Source organism: Aulonocara sp. 'chitande type north' Nkhata Bay, linkage group LG3, assembly GCF_057382095.1.
Source record: "Aulonocara sp. 'chitande type north' Nkhata Bay isolate Kocher_YH1m ecotype deep benthic linkage group LG3, A_spYH_male_GT1.1, whole genome shotgun sequence".
NCBI classification, from domain to species: Eukaryota; Metazoa; Chordata; class Actinopteri; order Cichliformes; family Cichlidae; genus Aulonocara; species Aulonocara sp. 'chitande type north' Nkhata Bay.
In genome coordinates this window covers 69442747-69460794 of record NC_141346.1, presented here as the reverse complement: position 1 = coordinate 69460794, position 18048 = coordinate 69442747, and the positions used below count along the sequence as shown (strand labels likewise).

Sequence of the window (18048 nt, the reverse complement as noted above, 5' to 3'; positions counted from 1 at the left end):
TCATCGTTGTATTTTTACTCAGTTGTATATAGTATTTGTATTTGTATTCTATTTTTATCTTATTGTATATTTATTTTATTTTATTCTTCTGTATATAGTATTTTATTTTATTCTATTCTGTACAGTTGTGTACTGTATTTATTCTTATTGTATTCTAATTTTTGCCTCATAACTTTTGCACTGTCCACTTCCTGCTGTGACAAAACAAATTTCCCACGTGTGGGACTAATAAAGGTTATCTTATCTTAACTGAGAGAAGTGACCCAGAAGTATCTGTGTAGCAGCCACAATGAATCCAGATCATGACCTTTATTAACTGATCAAAGTCTCTTCTTTCATCTTCTGTATCATTCAGTTTGCATTGGTAATGCCCATTATTGTAACGCTTTTTTAAGACGAGCAAAACTTTATTTCACTTTGGGTTAGCTGGGATAAGTGATGGATGGAGGGAATTTTACTTCAGCCACAGAAATCCTAAACAGGAAGGAGGAGCAGAGTTACAGTGGATCACTATCCAGCAGGGAAACAAGGTTTATTTCAATTTCTTGGCCATGAGTGAGATTTACTGAGTGGGCAAATTAGGGAGACGACACCATCAGATCCCGAGCCCTCCATGTGTTAATCAAGAGACGGCTGCTGTGCTACATCCATAAATAATGAATAAATTAGGAGCTAAAGCTGAAAGGACAGTTTATTTGTACCATCTTCACGCGAACACATTCAAGAACATCACAGATGAAGAAACATTAAAAACTTCCACACTACATAAAGCAAGAAAAATAGTTTTTCTTTCAGGTGGTTTCAGAAAAACAGAAACATCAAACATCTCCAAGACTCTCTTTGAAAGAACTAAAAACCTTTGTTCTCATGGTCCAATCATGAGTGAACTCCCCGATGAAGCCTTGTGTGCTAAAACATGTCAGAGTTTTAAAGGTTAAACATGAGTTTCCAAAACGTTTTGCTGGAGAACAATGAACTATTTGACTGAGTTTCAATCATTTACAGACGAGCAAAACCAGGACAGAGAATAAAGGACAAAACTGACTCAGTAAAACAACAGAAAAGAAGATCCCATGTAGATCTGTATTATGTAGAAGTTCATCCCAGCAACCAGTTCAGTTCAACACAAGTTTAAATGATTCTATCTGAACTCTGTGGAGCCTGATCTCAAGCTTTTTGAGTCTGACCAGAGGATCTTTCTGTGTCTTCAGATTCACTGTGATCCAGTGATGGGAGTGATTTCAGCCCCGAGTGATCGCGCTGATGTTTGCACAGAGCAGACAATGAGGTGAATGTTTGGGCACATTGGTAACAGTGAAACAGTTTATTAGTAACGTGGGATCGTTTGTGTGCAGAGTATGATCTGAGATTCCTGAAGCTCTTGTCACACTGGTCACAGCTGTAGTTTCCTTCCATGTGTGCACGTTCATGAATGTTACGACTACCTGACTGTGAGAAGCTTCTCTCACAGTGTCTGCACTTGTGTGGTTTCTCTCCTGTGTGGACTCCTTTGTGTGTTTTAAGCTTCCATGCAGTGGTGAAGGATGACCCACACTGATCACAGAGGTGCTTTTTAACCCCACTGTGAATCAGTTCATGTCGTTTTAACTCACTTGGTGTGGTGAAGCTTCTCCCACATTCTTTGCAGTATTTCAGTTTGTCTCCAGTGTGTCTACGTTGATGTACTTTTAGGGTCTTTTGCCAACTGAAAGTTTTTCCACAGAGGTCACAATGAAAGTCTTTCCCACCACCACAGTGATGACAGGGTTGAGAACTGGATCCATCTGTGTCGCTCTGCTTCTAAACAAAGACACAAAGACAGTGTAAGTCAGTCCTTCAACATTTGTATCCTGAACGTCGCCTGAAATAAAGAGCATCTCTGCAGACGTCCAACTACATTTGACTGTTTCAGTTAACACACTCAGTTTACTGGGCTGCAATAACTACAATACTACCACCATAATACTACAGTAATACTAAAATCATAACTGAAAGGAAAATCTGAATAATCACTCAGAGCTGCTTTTCCATGCAGTAGAATTGCTAACATGCTAACACAGTTTAATGAGCAGAGTTGTTCCAAACAGTCAGGCTAAAATGACAAGATAACAATATAAATACATACCTCAAGCTGCACTTGTAGAGTCTCTTTCTGGTGTGGATCTGTTGGTGTTGTCTCAGGTGACGTGGAGATTTAAAAGTCTTCTCACACAGGTCACATTGATAAGGTCTCTCCTCAGTGTGGGTAAACATGTGTCGTTGTAAGTCTGTGTGAGTTATAAACTGTTTGCCACACTGTTCACAGCAGTACACATCATGTCTGGTGTGAATGCGTAGGTGTGTATTTCGGTTCCCTCTCTGGCTGAAAGTTTTTCCACAGATGTCACAGCTGTATGGCTTAATTCCAGAGTGGGTAACTAGATGCCTCTGTAAGTTGCTACTGTGAGTAAAAGCTCTGCCACACTGATCACAGCTGTACGCTTTAACTCCACTGTGGATGAGTTGGTGTGTTTTTAGGGAACCCTTCAAGGAAAAAGACTTTCCACACAAGTCACAGCTGAACGGTCTCTCTCCAGTGTGGATGACCTGATGCCGTTTTAGTTTAGCCCTCACAGTAAAACCCTTCCCACACTCGTCACAGGTGTGTTTTTTCTCTCCCTTTCTTCTGTGAGGTTTGTCGGCCTCCTGAGAGCGCTGACTTCTGGCTCCATGTTGGTCCTGCAGTGACAGAGATACAAACAGAGGCAGTGAGTGAAATGCAGTCGTGGAACAAACTCAACCTTCAAACTCCATTAACACTAGTTTTAAACCTGAAGGTGGAGCGTGGCACCAAACACCTTAAAGGTCTCTTATCCCCACCTGCTGGTAGTTCTAACACATTACATCCAACCTGCTGTTAAAGATAATTCATGACTGTTCAAACACTAAAATCATGCCCATCCCTCCTGATTGTACACACACACACACACACACACACACACACACACACACACACACACACACACACATTATTTTATAATTTAGATTATTTTGTTGTTTCCTATTACATATTTCTATAATTTGTATAGATTTATACAGAATTATTCAGTGATAATAAATCCTATGTTTGTTTATTCTAAAGGAACCCCGTTAGCTTCCACAACAGATGTTGCTCGTCTTCCGTCAAATACTCACATAAAATATTACACAATAAAGTGGATTCAAGATATCCACATAATTTCACTCTTACATCCACAGTGAGGTTTCACAATTGTTCAAATATAAGCAATCAATAATAATAATAATAATATTAATAACATTGAGGCACATTACACAAATTTCAAAAACAAATCGTGTCTTACAATATTTACAACAACTAAAAGCTCTGTAAATCGGCTTTTAAGTGTTCATTGAAGTTTTGAATAATTCTCTAATTTTTTAAGGCAACTTATTCCACTTAAAAGTTGCTCTAAATGTAACAGTTTTACAAAACGTTACTTTTAACTCGAGCATTTACTAAATTGCAGCTTGTTGAAAACTGTGTAATATGATGATGTATTTCATCTGGATACTGCAGCTGAGCAGAATAAATGTGGTGTGTTTAACAGAATTGCTTTCTTTAGAACTACAAGTAAGCCATAGAATATTTTAGCCTGTACAGGAAGCCAAGAAAGGTTATTATGCATTTTATCAATATTAGTATAGTATGAACATCTTCACACTAATCTGGACGCCTTATTCTGGACTAACTGAAGTCTGTTAAGATCTGTCTTATTAGCTGCTGACCAAATGATTGAACAATACTCCAGATGAGACATTACTAGTGCATTAATGACATCTTTCATAATGAAGAAGTGATACACAAAGAGCATTTCATAGCCATAGCTATGCCTTGTCGGCAGAGTTATGTGACATTAGTGATGTTTGTACTTTCAGCGTTAACTTGGTTTTAAAGCCTTTAAAATATACGCCGTTCAATAGTCGACCTTAATCTGACAGAGAATGTGATGATTTTGTGGATAATTAAAGTCAGTCATATATCCACAAACACAACAAGCTGAAAGTCAGTGATGCTGCTCGGTTTGCAGTCCTGAACATCACGGCACAAGCAGGATTCACTGCACTGTTAATGTTAGCTATGTTATATTGCTGCCTCTGTTCGCTGGTGTCGAGCCAAACGCACTTTAACGTGTGTTTGAACGAGCTGACGGTTCACTCGTTAAGCTGAAAGAAAGATGCTTTAATCACAGCAGTCACACATGTGTCCACTGCACCATCTGGAACTCTTCTTGTTTACACTCGTAATAACACAAACACTAAATCCTGCTTCTCTGGTGCTGTTGTGTAGCAGTGTGTACACCTGAGACTGTCACCTGTCTGTCTGTCCTGCACTCTCTCTCTGTTTCTTTCTCTCTGATTGTGGAATAAAAGTATGAACATGTGTTTATAAGTTACACTTGTGTCTGAATCCTGCAGCTTATCACACATTTGATTTCCATGTGTGACGACTGCAAGTGTCCAGAGTGAGGACAGACTGAGGGAGCCACTGCTGCACATCATCTGTGAGGCTTTGCAGCCCTGATGATCCACCAGGACAAACTCAGCAGTGTGTGAGGAAGAGGAGGAGGAAGAGCCAGCAGCAGCTGACAGATGGAGAGAATAGACAGACTGTTCCCTGTTTGTGAAGGACTGCTAGGAAAGTTTAACACAACTGTCTGTGCTGAATCCGTCTTATTAGGTAATGTTCAAATAATGTGATCATCCCAGTGTTTCCAGTGTGGGAGAAAGTACTCAGGGCCTTCAAGTTACACACTATGAAAGACAGCAACAAGTTTAATGTTCAGAAACCTAAAGTCTGTATCAGCAGCAGGATGGAGCTAAAAATAAATGTTGGTTTCAGTTCTATGAAGCTTTGAGTCTGTGAAGGTTCTCAGTCATCCAGGTCATCGTAGTCAAAGGAGCTTGCAAAGAAAAGCGTCTGGACTTCTTTAAGTTACTTGAAGACGTTTCACCTCTCATCCGAGAAGCTTCTTCAGTTCTCTCTCTTCACTTGCATACCCACCACGGAGGCCGTGGAGACGGTCAGAAAACGACTACAAGAAGACAGCTCCTTGGAGGACAGGACCAACTTCACAGCCGATCAGATTTGCACACTGTTAGACCTCTGCCTCACCACTACATATTTCAAATACAACGAAGGCTTTTACAGACAAAAACATGGCTGTGCCATGGGCTCCCCCGTGTCACCTATTGTAGCCAACCTTTACATGGAGGAAGTGGAAAGGAAGGCTCTTGTCTCTTTCAAAGGAAGAGTACCCAGCCACTGGTACAGATATGTGGACGACACCTGGGTCAAAATCAAGACACAAGAAGTGGAATCCTTCACTGCGCACATTAACGCTGTGGATAAAAACATCAAGTTCACCAGGGAAGACACAAAGGATGACTGTTTGCCTTTCCTGGACTGCGCTGTGCACATTGAAGAGAACGGCAACCTCAACATCGAAGTTTACCGGAAGCCCACACACACGGACCAGTACCTCCTCTTTGACTCCCATCACCCTCTGGAACACAAACTTGGAGTAATTAGGACCCTACACCACCGAGCAGAACATGTTCCCTCTCAACCTGAAGGAAAAAAGAAGGAACACACACACATGTAAAGGAAGCACTCAAAACGTGCGGCTATCCTAAATGGGCGTTTTTAAAGTCAGCAAAGAGGCACAGAAAAGAAGACCAGACACCAGCGAGGGAGGATAAGAAGGACAGACGCAACAACATTGTCATCCCCTATGTAGCCGGTGTATCAGAAAAACTCAGGAGAGTTTTCTCCAAGCATGACATCCCGGTGCATTTCAGACCCAGCAACACGCTCAGACAGAAACTGGTTCACCCGAAAGATAAAACGCCAAAACACAAACTTAACAATGTGGTGTATGCTGTACAGTGCAGCGAGGAATGCCCAGACCTCTACATTGGAGAGACCAAACAGCCACTTCACAAGCGCATGGCACAACACAGAAGAGCCACCTCCACAGGACAAGACTCAGCAGTCCATCTGCATCTTAAGGATAAAGGACACTCTTTCGAGGATGCCAATGTTCACATTTTGGACAGAGAGGACAGATGGTTTGAAAGAGGAGTGAAGGAAGCCATCTATGTCCACTGTGAGCGACCATCTTTGAACAGAGGCGGTGGTTTACAACACCAACTCTCTGCCATCTATAATCCAGTTTTGAGATCCCTTCCCAGACGCCTTAACGCCCACTCACATCCTGGGCCATCTGATCTCAGGAATTCGCATGATAAGGTGGGGCCAGGTTTCACAATGAACTCACCCGAAACTCTGGCTGATTGGGACCCACACCCAGTTTCACACCTTGGCTCAGGCGATTAGAGGATCATCAGGGGGTCCTTTTGTCCCTCTGTGGGGGGTCACTCCCACTAGGTTTATATCTGGGACTCTCCACCATTTGACCTTAGAACTGAAGAAGCTTCTCGGATGAGAGGTGAAACGTCTTCAAGTAACTTAAAGAAGTCCAGACGCTTTTCTTTGCAAGCTCCTTTGACTATGAAGCTTTGAGTATTTTGGATCAGTAGCTGCTGTGTTTGTTGCATCATGTTGCTGTAACTGTTTATATGCTTTATATATTCTGAGCTAAGTTGATCTATAGTGTTACATCATATTCTATAAGGATGTTATGTGTTTGTAGACTTTCTGCCCAGTTTGACCCATTTAGCAGAAGTCAGCCTGTTTAAGGCTCTGATATCTATTCTGTGTGACTTAAAGCAGTTATGACATGGTCTGATTTTCTCACCCAATAAAGGAATATTTCATATATCAGTCTACTCTTCATTTTATCAGAAACAGTTATCACAGCTCCTACATTTGCTTTTTACGCATATATGTAAGCATTGAGCCAAATTTAGTAATGCCAACAATATAATAACTATATTATATTTACATTACCACAGTGAGATGACTTTAGTCTCATGAACAACATCAGCTAATTGTTATTTACAGCTAATCTTAAACGACTGTTCAGCACAGAAATGAAGCCCAACAATCATGTTTCACAGTCCTGTGGTCTCAGCCTCAGATACTCATCAAATCACACAGAGCTCATGTAGAAACAAATGAACTAAATATGTTCTCCTTCATTTCTGTCAAACACAGCTGTATGAAACGTTTCCAGCTGTTAGTACATAAACACATAAACAACAGCTGCTTGTTTCAGTGAAAATACATTGATGGGATTTTAATAAAGTTGTGCAGCTGTAAAGTATTTTGTCTGGTGTCAATTCTATCGTCAGCTACATCGTTATGGCAAATGTTCAAATGTATATGGTGATAAATATCTTTGGTCATATGGTCCTGCTCTGTCTGTCACCTTCTGTGTTGAGCTCATTGTTTCCTCTGTAGTGGCTGAGCTGAGTCCAAGTAGCTGAAAATGTTCCTCTGCTGCTCCGTCAGACTCTCCTCCTCCTGCTGATCAGCTGGGACACAAAACAGATCTTTGTTAGGCTCCACACTGCACTGAAGAGTCAAAGTGTCTCATATGTTCATCTGACAAGTAAAAGAACACATTTTTGTTTCCCGAGGTGGGCAACTTGTTGGAAACAAACACAAAAGGTTTGAGCACTGATACCTGCCTGAACAAATTAACACAAGTATAATCAGAGTCATAAAAATAAAAGTGTAGAATTATGTTCACAGGAAAAAGCCACCAATAGAAAAAATATAACTGTCAGGAGTTTTCCTGTAATGCAACTCAGGTCAGAATAAATGACACTCAGACAGGTTTGCAGGTTTAACGTGCACACGGGTGAGAGTTCAAACGAAGACTCACACGCCGCAGCAGTTGCCACCCTTTATTTATACTCAAACATGTTTGCGTCACAGACACATGCAGGAAGAGATAACATACAACAGTAGATACTTCATCACAGATACATGAGTGGAAGAGATAACATACAACAGTAGAGACTTCATCACAGATACATGAGTGGAAGAGATAACATACAACAGTAGAGACTTCGTGCTGAGCTTGCACAGTGTAACTTCTCTAGTACAAAGAGCAAACACATCTAGAGAACCTCAAATGAAATGTACTTCTATACATAAACATAATAAAATCTTTCAACAATAACTATAGCACATAGCTATAGCACAATATAACTGTGCCATCAACACACAATGGGGATAAGACATACACAGCGCAAATAAAAAGCAAGATAGGAAAATTAGTAAGATAAATCACTGCAGACAAGGCCAGCATTTAACCGGTAGAAAACGCAAGATTAAACAAATACGTTTTAAGCCGTGATTTAAAAGATTGAATAGAGTCAGACGCCCGAATGCAAATGGGAAGGTTGTTCCACAACTCTGGTGCGGCCAGGGCAAACGCTCGATCACCTCTAGACTTCAGCCGAGATCTAGGCTGCACCAACAGTAACTGTGAGGATGATCTTAAAGCCCTAGCAGGAACATATAAGCTTAAGAGTTCCTTAAGATAGCTCGGTGCTGTGTTATTAGTGATTTTAAAAGTAAACAGCAGAATTTTAAATTGGATACGGTATTTCACAGGCAACCAGTGCAAATCAGCTAGGACGGGAGTAATGTGGGCAAACTTCTTAGTTTTGGTTAGAATGCGTGCAGCAGCATTTTGGACTGTCTGTAATCTATGGAGGAGGGCAGAGTGGAGTCCAAAATAGAGTGAATTGCAGTAATCCAGCCTCGAAGTTACAAAGGCATGGATGAGTTTTTCCAGGTCTTTATGCGGGATATACTGCCTGGCCTTAGAAATAAGGCGGAGTTGGTATAAACTGGATCTAACAACAGCAGACACTTGTCTATCAAGTTTAAATGAGCTGTCAAGTAACACGCCCAAATTCCTAACAGTGTCGTAAAAGGAGCTAGTGAGAAAACCAAAAGCATCACGAAGTTTGGCACGAAGGACATCACTGCCAAAGACCACAATTTCAGTTTTCTTATCATTAAGGATAAGAGTATTTGCCAGGAGCCATTGCCTGACCTCACACATGCACCCTCGAAAACTATTCAAGGACAAAGCTAGGTCATCATTTAACTCAAAGTAGATCTGAATGTCATCAGCATAATAATGAAAAGCGATGTGATATTTCTCAAAGATAGCGCTTAATGGAAGCATGTACAATGAGAACAGAGTAGGGCCTAACACAGATCCCTGAGGGACACCACAACAGACAGGTACAGCGGAGGAAGAGGAAGTGGCCAAGTGAACCGAGGAGAGCCGATTGGACAAGTATGATTTAAACCAATCCAAGGCAACACCCTTGATGCCTACAGTGTGCTCAAGTCTCGCCAATAGGATTTTATGATCAACCATATCGAAAGCCGACGATAAATCCAATAGCACTAGGACCGAGGAGCGTCCATTGTCAGCCATTAGTAGAAGGTCATTGAGAACTCGGAGCAGCGCTGACTCAGTGCTATGATGTGGTTTGAAGGCCGATTGGAATTTATCATTAATGCTATTCTCATCCAGGTAGGCCTGGAGTTGAAGCAACACTATCTTCTCAAGAATTTTGGCCAAGAACGGAAGCTTGGAAATCGGCCTATAGTTCGCATAATCATTATAATCGAGGTTCCTTTTTTTAAGAACAGGCTGAATTATAGCATGTTTAAAGGCTGATGGTACGCAACCAGAGAGCAAAGAAGAGTTCAAAAGGGACAATATACTAGGTCCAATTGCACTAAAACAGTCCTTAACTATACGAGATGGAAGAACATCATATACGAGATTAGTATTGTTCAGTTGTTCAACCAGACGCTTAAGAGTAGGGAGTGAAACGGATTCAAACTGATAGAAGGAAGAGGAACAGTCAGGGGTAAACGCAGGGCCTGTCATTAAAGGAAGAGCAGATTTAAGAGATGAGACTTTATCTAAAAAATAATTTAAAAATTGTTCGCAAAGAACCGTGGAGCACGGCAGCGGCATAGTGGGGCAGGGGTTGACCACAGAGTTAAAAATTTTAAATAAAATTCGAGGATTGTTACCATTGGTAGAGATAACTTTTGAAAGAAAAGCTGCTTTAGCCATTTTGGCAGCAGTTTGAAACTTCAAGCGACTAGTACGTAGGATGTCGTAAGATGCCTGGAGTTTATCTTTCCTCCACCTTCTCTCATCCCGCCGACACGCACGTCGTAGAGCGCGAACAGAGTCACTTAACCAACATTGTGAGTAAGTTCTGGGGCGCTTCATTTTAATAGGTGCCACAGTGTCGAGGATGGAGGAACATGTAGTTAACAGGGTATTGGCAAAATTCTCAACCATATGAGGGGTAAGACAATCTGACGTAATAGATGCAGAATACACAAAAGAAGCAGAGAATTTCACCACAGTATCAGCATTAACAGTACGCACATCACATAATAACGTTACATGTTATTATGTGATGTTACTGAAATCATCATGAATAACAGGAGTGGTGATTCCTGTAACTTTGTGTATATAATTTGGCATTTCTTACTGATGTAGGCCAAAAATAAATACATAACCTGAGCACCTGATGGCTTTGAACTTTTGTTGTCCATCTTCCATTGGTTTGAATTTTGCGCTCCAGTACAAACACAAATCCCCCAACCCGAGGATCAGCACAATTAACCTAACAGACCTACACCTTAGTTCACAGATTCACTTTGTCTAAGGTTGATTTCTGGGATTTCACACAACCCAGGATTCAGATCGTGAATCCATGATGGGCTTGGATTTACATCATTATAAATGAAATGTGCTCTACTTGGAAGCAGCCGGCCCCGCCCCTTTTGACGGCTTGTGTGAGACTTTAAATCATCAAACTGTAAATTATAAATTTTAATTTTTATTGATCCTTTACCCCGAGTCCTAAAGTGTAGATTTATTTTCTTACTCTTCTTATATTTATTGTTTGTTTACTTGCACTGCTGTAACTGCAGCCTCGTCGTCTCGTCTCTCTATATGCTGGACTGTCTGTAGCGGAGATGACAATAAAGTTTACTTTGACTTCAGCAGCGCGCAGGCGCACCGAGGGCTCTCGCGCTCACTTTATAGAATTTAGAAAAAACATCGGTGCAGATTATAAGTCTGTATCATAATATCTGTTTGTTGTTTTTATTTTGTTTTGCGAGTTGGTTATTAGATGCCGCTCCAGCCAGCCAGAGACTCCCCGCCGCCCCGCCCTCTCCTCCCTGTGCCGCCAGCAGCAGGCGCACCTCGCAAACGGAGGGCGCCCTTACTCCCAGCAAATGGCTGATAGAAAACCGATCGGTGCCTACGAATTTCCCAATATGCGCTGGCATGACGTCGGGGAAGCATGGGTACGACCGATTATTTTATTTTTTTCTTGCCAATGCCCGTGATGCCCCCCCCACCACGATGCATTCTATTGGTTTGCACACTTACACACACCCAGCTGTGGTTTCCTGTTTTGCTGGACTCTGGAGAGCCCCGCCTTTAACGCTCTTCTCTCACAGAGAGCAACAGAAAACTTGGAAAAACTCCAGATTGACTGAACTCAGTTCAAAGTTACCTTGACACCTTTAGATGTGAGACGTAGTGATGGCCAGCTTGAAGCTGACGCTCCGGTGCGTGTGTCAGAAAGATCAACGCGCTGCTTCAGAAGCACCGTGTCGAGGCTTGATTCGTTTGGCCAGAGTCACGTGATCAGTGACGTCTGAAGCTTCGTTTAGAACGTACCTTTTTTTAAATCGAACTTTATTGAAACACAATGAGTATACAACATACAAACAGATGAAGTTTACAAAAGAACAGAACATGAACATACAGAACCAGGAGTAAAAAAATTATGATATGAGTAGGCGAAAAAAATCAACATATTGTAACGTGCAGTGGAGATGAAGCCAGCCGCGGAGGTGTGCAGGTGGATAGCGAATGAGCAACAGCTTCTGACTTTCCAAAAAGTACTCATTTATTTACAATATCAAAAATAAAAGTGCTACCTCTACCACACATTACTAAAGAGCACACTAGTCTGCGTACACACGGGAGCATCCATTACAGGAGGAGTGCAAAGAAGAACAAAAAGGGGGTGACACCAGTCGTGAGACAGGAGGCGCCGCCATGTGGTGATACACTGCATTACAATAGCAACTGTTACAATATAAATATTGTTCTGAGAGGCTTTTTGTTGGTTGAGTCTGAAATTGATTGTATGTACAATTCATATCCTTATAAAAAGGCAGAAATATGGTGTTTTATTAATAAACTTACATTTATGGATATAAAATAGCTAAAAGTATTAACAATTTTTTTATAAAAAAACATTTATCATTCTTCCTGGGGAACTTAAAGAAAAAGAATAAAACATTTTCCCATCGTAAAGAAAACTCCCTTAAACTATAGACAATAACAAAACTGCTAAATTCTTCCAGAATCTCTGTGTAGAGGAACCAAAAGAGATGTGCCAAAGTTTCTGGATGATCCCCACAGAAAGTTCAATTAGTATTTATGTCTCTTTTAAATGTTACCATATAGTGACTGGCTGGGTAACATTTATGAAGAATTTTATATGAGATTTCCTTCACCTTGTTCACAATTAGATATTTATGGGATCATCCAGACTGTCTTCCAGGTGATATCTGGAACATGTCGATTCCAGTAAGATATTCTATATATGGGAGAGACATGATATCTTCTTGGAATAAACTACGTATTCTCTTATTGCTGTTACCAAGTTCCTGTGAAAAGCAGATTTTTCCCACTGCTGACTCAGCTGGATCAGGGAGAGTGACTGAGGCAGATATTGAGCTGTCGGTGTTTTTATATAACATTAAAGTCCCTGAGGGTATGGCACCAAGCACCATTGAGAATTCCCCAACACTGTTTGACAAGTTTGACGAGCATCTTGACTTTTGGTCTTTATATTAACAGTCCTGGATATGTGACTTCTTGTTTAACAGAAATGTTACAGAGAGCATTTGCAGTGCAGCCTTTAATTGCTAGTAATTCACATTTTTTTTAGATTTCGACATAAAGCAGATGCCTCAGAGAAATCACTAATAACACTAAGGGCTGGACGGATTTGATTTGCATTCTTCAAGAAGAGTGTGGTGTCATCAGCTAGCTGGCTGATGATGAGCTCCTTATCAGCTGTGGTGATTCCTTGTATAACAGGTCAAATCTCGGGGTGGAGTCTTAATCATTTTAATTGAGCTATTGCCATTCGTGTACAAGGTTTTGATAGCTTTACAGAAAAATGCCAAATTTTTCCAAAGAGTGGAAAATAAATTGATGTTCAATTGTATCAAAAGCCTTTTAAAAATCCAGGAAGAGAATGAAGCTATAGTCAGATACCAAATCAGAGTAATCAAGTAGATCTAAAACCAATCTCATGTTCTTAGAAAGGTGTCTGTTTCTCATAAAGCCTGATTGTGTCTCATCGATAATTGTGTCCAAGAACTCTTTCATTCTGTTAGCAAGTACTAAAGCCATAATCTCATAGTCATCATTGAGCAGACAGATGGGTCTCCAATTATCAATAAGAAGTAAGTCTTTGTTTGGCTTTGGAATAAGTGTTATGAGACCCTGAGTAAGAGTAGGAGGGAGGATGTTATTCTCTACACTTCCTATGAAAAGCTGCAGTAAGACGGAGCCAGGAGATTAGAAAATGATTCATAAAACTCTGCAGTTAAACCATCTGTGCCGGGAGATTTGTTGGCCTTAAGTGCAGAAATAGGATTACAAACGTCCTCCACAGTCAGAGGGCTGTCACAGTGACTTCTATCTTCCACAACAATAGTTTTTAGGTTTTTAATATTATTGAGAAACAGCGTTGAGACATATATATATATATATTCTACTTTTCTAAATGATTGACTATTTCAATGGAGAACCTAAATGACACGGACCCGTGTTTGTTATTACATATCTCTATTTTGAATGTGACAAGTCTATCATTGCCTGTTATTCATAGGTATTAACAGAGTTTTTGGCCTTTTTTTCCTCTATAAAAGCTAATTGACTCTTTACAGTGGCCTGCTATGGTTAATAACAACATGTTCAGTCATGAGTGAAATCAAAGCTTTTCTTCACTTTAGCATTTAACATTCCCAACAATATAATGTGATACCTTAATTAAAACACAATTTTCTTAATGCAAACATCAGTGACTCAACATTAGCAACCAAAGGGTTAAGTCTGCAGCTCACACTCATGTGAAGCTACAGCCTCCCCCTTTAGTCTCTGTCATCCTTCTGCTCCTGCAACAACAAAACAAAGCAAGACAAAACCTCCACCCTTCTTCTACAGGCTGGGTGAATTGTTGTGGACATTCACTAATCCTAAAGTCGGCACCGTTTTTGTCTCAGTATCAAGTCAGTTAAACTTTTAGTCGTCAGTCCATCACAGTCCAGTCACATGCATACATCCACACACATTCATACCAGATATTGCTGATAATGGAGTCTCACGCGCAGCCTATTCGAGCCTCCATCACCAGCAAGATGACGTCATCATTTTAAAGGAAAACAGCTCCTTGTTTTTGGACTGGATTGACTCGCTGCAATCCTTTTAGGCTCAGGACTTCTCATGTGATCAATGTCACATATAAGTGAATTTCTCCCAAGCCCATTATAATCATGGAGAAAAACACTTTGCCACTGTTTCCAGTAAGAATATTTTATAGCGCTTTAAAGTTCAACCTCTCAGGTCTGGATTAAAGAGCTGATTTGTTAAATCGGGAACTCACAAAATACCAAAATATCACCACCGGTGGATCACACCTCTCAGATGTTCTTATCTCAGTGCACTGTAACAAAAGCACAAACAAACGCAACCAATAAAATACTAATAAAGTAACAAATACTGGGGCCCATTGCAAACATGTCCAAGCATAAAACCATCTTTCTCTCTCTTAGAGAAAGAAAACAATCCAAACCTCACTGATAAAATCAACCTAGTGTCAAGCAAAACCCAAAAATCAACCAAAACTTCACCAGAAAGTTTTCCTCCCTCCCGGGACAATATTGTGCAGGAATACAGGCACCGTAACTCCTTTTGCACTGACAAAAACATGTTGGATTTACTTGATTCAATAGTGGACACTGGTTGCACACAAAGGTTTTGCTTTGGCAGAAACTTAAACAACTGAGTTAAATCAACACAACCTTTTCATATTCAGTAAACCTGCATGTTGTGTTCATAAAACACGATTGAAACATGTTCAGATGGAGTAAGTTGAGCTCCTGGAACATTTTAATCCTTCAATTGAAATTGAATGGGTCTACAACAACTACCATCCTCCTATCTCTATCCTGGTTGCAGCAGGGCTGGGAAATAACCCTGAAGTGATAGGTTACCAGGCAGGGTACACCCTGGACAGCTCACCAGTCTATCAGATAGAAACACACAGCCGTTTACATTCATGGATAATTTAGCCCAGGACCTTCTTACTGTGGAGCAACAGCACTAACCAGCATGCCAACAATGGAGGAAATACAGGAAAGCTATGATTTCCTGTATTTGAGGCAGAATTATTTTGTTCTTGCCCTTGACAGGTTAATCCACAATAAATAGCAACAGCATGCATGTGGTGTGTGTGTCGTTGTCTGCCTCTTATAACTCCAGTGATTTTCCTGTAGTTTGAAATCTTATGCGGTGTTGACACAATAATTTGTTGTAAACCAGGAAATTCCCAACTGTGGTAGAAAGCACAGCTTAGCCTGAGCAAATGTTCAAAGAAAAGTCGTCACTTCCTGATTTCTGCTTCACTGATAAATATTGTCACACTGGGGTTTTTGCAAATGATATCAGTGAGCACTGTGTGGCAGCTGGAGTCAGACAACTGAAGCTCCCACAATCAAGACCACAAACAGCTTTCAAAGGAGATTTGAAGCTTTTCTGGCAGCAAGCTTCATGATTTATGGGACTGGAACTGGAACAGAAACTACCTGATCACCAATGGTGAGCTGGCATGGAATTATTTTTATGACATTTTATCAAAGTTATAAATAAGCATGCCCATTAACACATAGTGAGTGAGCATGTTGTCGTCCCACGCAGTGAACAGCGGATGCTAATGTTTTTGTCACTTTTTACAGAGTCAAACTCAAAGTAAGGTCAGTGCTTCCACGCTTTAAACGCTGCACGCTCACACTCTCTCCACACTCGATAGATTATCCATTGTTCATCTGCACACAGCTGCGGTTTTAGTAACGCAGTAACGCAGCGTGCTTACGGGAAAGTAACAGTAATCTAATTACCTTTTTTGCAATAGTAATCCCTCACTTTACTCGTTTCTTGAAAAAAGTAATCGGATTACTGCCCATCTCTGGTTGGAGCTGTGCACTTGTGGGTTCAACCTTGTGTACACGTTTATCTTTGCTGTGTGTACTTGTACCTCTGAGTGGAAGCTGAACTCTTGAGTTCGAGTATCGAAGCATCAGCTGTGACGTTAAAGTCCAAACAGCTCGTTCATTTGACGTGCAAATGAACGAAGGTAACGCCGTTTTCATGTGGATGTGTCACTGAGACACTTTCCACATCCACAGCTCACAAAATGGGAAAACTATAGAAGTATAACAATGAAGAAGTTACTATGTTACGGGTCCGAAGGATGAAGACCTCGATGACAAATATGTTACCTGTAAAAGCAGGTGAAGAGCAGAGTAAGGAAGACACGATGCGTCTCTGCTTTCCTCCAGAACGTGTCTGAGGAAGCAGCGGAAGGTGGGCTCCACTTACTGCTCCCCGAAACCCCGGAGCAAGCACCAAAGTTCCGCCCTCACTGCTTTCTAACATAAAATGAATCCCTGTTACATGGATTTTCTATCCTCTTAAAGAAACTGAAAATAAATACATATAGCAATGAAAAATGTCCCGTTACATGAGTGTTTTACACAAAATAATATTCATGTGGTCATTCCCTCACAGGGGTGCCACAACTACACTGCTGTTTTGACAGAGACACAGTGTGTTTATCTAACTTGGCTGAAGCCAAAGTTCTCCAGACAAATTCAGTCTGTTTCTGCCAAGTGTGAACTCACTGGATGAGCGCCAGATACACAGAATCAAAAAGGGATAAATTACTTTTCTTATGTCATGTTCCCGTCACAAACTGGCTCAAGGAGAGGGGAAGCAGGAGTCCACAGATGAAATGTTCCTATAAATAAAGTGGAATTTATTCAAACTTTACCAAAACTTCAACACATCAAATACAAGCAGTTCAGCAGGGAGTGGATGTGTGTTGCATGTGCCAGGTGGATGCAGAGAGAGGCCAGGGCCACGTTCAAACCTGAACACGCTGCACAGTGTTTTGTTCCATTTGTTAGGGATGAATGAAATGCTTCCTTGAAAGGATGTGTGCAGTCACCAGTGGGCGTGGAAGCATGTGCGCCCTCATTTGGTGGGTGTGCAAGAAAAGTCATCCTGTCACACAGCAATGCCTACATAAATCACACCACTCTGCTTAAAATAATAATGTTTAGTGAAGCAGGTGAAGCAAAGGGCTGCTTTTAATAGGCTGGGAGACCCAGGTGTGCTGCTTTAGCTGCTGAGCCTCTTATGACAGAACAGCGGAGAGTGGTAAGAAGGGAGGAGGGGGTCTGGCTGTGTTTGTGAACGATAGATGGTGTAACTCTGGGCATTTCTCTATCAAAGAGACGCTATGCTGTAAGGACATTGAGCTGCTAGCGGTTAGCATGAGACCGTACTATCTACCACGAGAGTTTACACACGTGATTATGATAGCTGTGTATGTCCCGCCCTCTGCTAACGCTGCAGCAGCCTGTGAGGTCCTGCACACTGTAACCAGCAGACTCCAAACACAGCACCCTCAGGCCCTTTTCCTGATCTCTGGGGACTTTAAAGATGATGTAACCATTTAATTATGGTTACATAATTAATTGTGTAATTAATTATGCAAAATGCAAAACGCTCAGCTGTGTCTCCAGTCAAAGCTCTGTAACTTCAGAGGTGATGTTCATATGTTGACTAATGGTTTTCTTTCATTTTTGATGTACTGCAGAATATTTGTATAAAATCCAGGCCAGGAAAATCTCCTTCATGTGTTTCTGTGTTTTGTCTTCAGCTA

General features: G+C 41.0%; 1 protein-coding gene across 1 annotated transcript; it reads right to left on the bottom strand.

Moving 5' to 3' along the window:
* Positions 1-476: 476 nt before the first annotated feature.
* On the bottom strand, positions 477-16741 carry LOC147336852 (uncharacterized). The gene is made up of 4 exons (XM_086285660.1): positions 16601-16741; positions 7371-7476; positions 2122-2718; positions 477-1800 (listed from the first exon to the last, which is right to left on the bottom strand). The coding sequence occupies exons 2-4, from the start codon at positions 7386-7388 to the stop codon at positions 1168-1170; spliced, it is 1248 nt and encodes a 415-aa protein (XP_086141786.1). The 5' UTR covers positions 7389-7476; positions 16601-16741; the 3' UTR covers positions 477-1167.
* Between the last annotated feature and the right edge of the window lie 1307 nt (positions 16742-18048).

Excerpts from the sequence above, each read along its gene's own strand:
- LOC147336852 (XM_086285660.1), bottom strand. Across the intron at positions 1,801-2,121 it reads ACAAGTGCAGCTTGAGGTAT|AAGCAGAGCGACACAGATGG; the intron begins GTATTTATATTG and ends GTCTTTGTTTAG.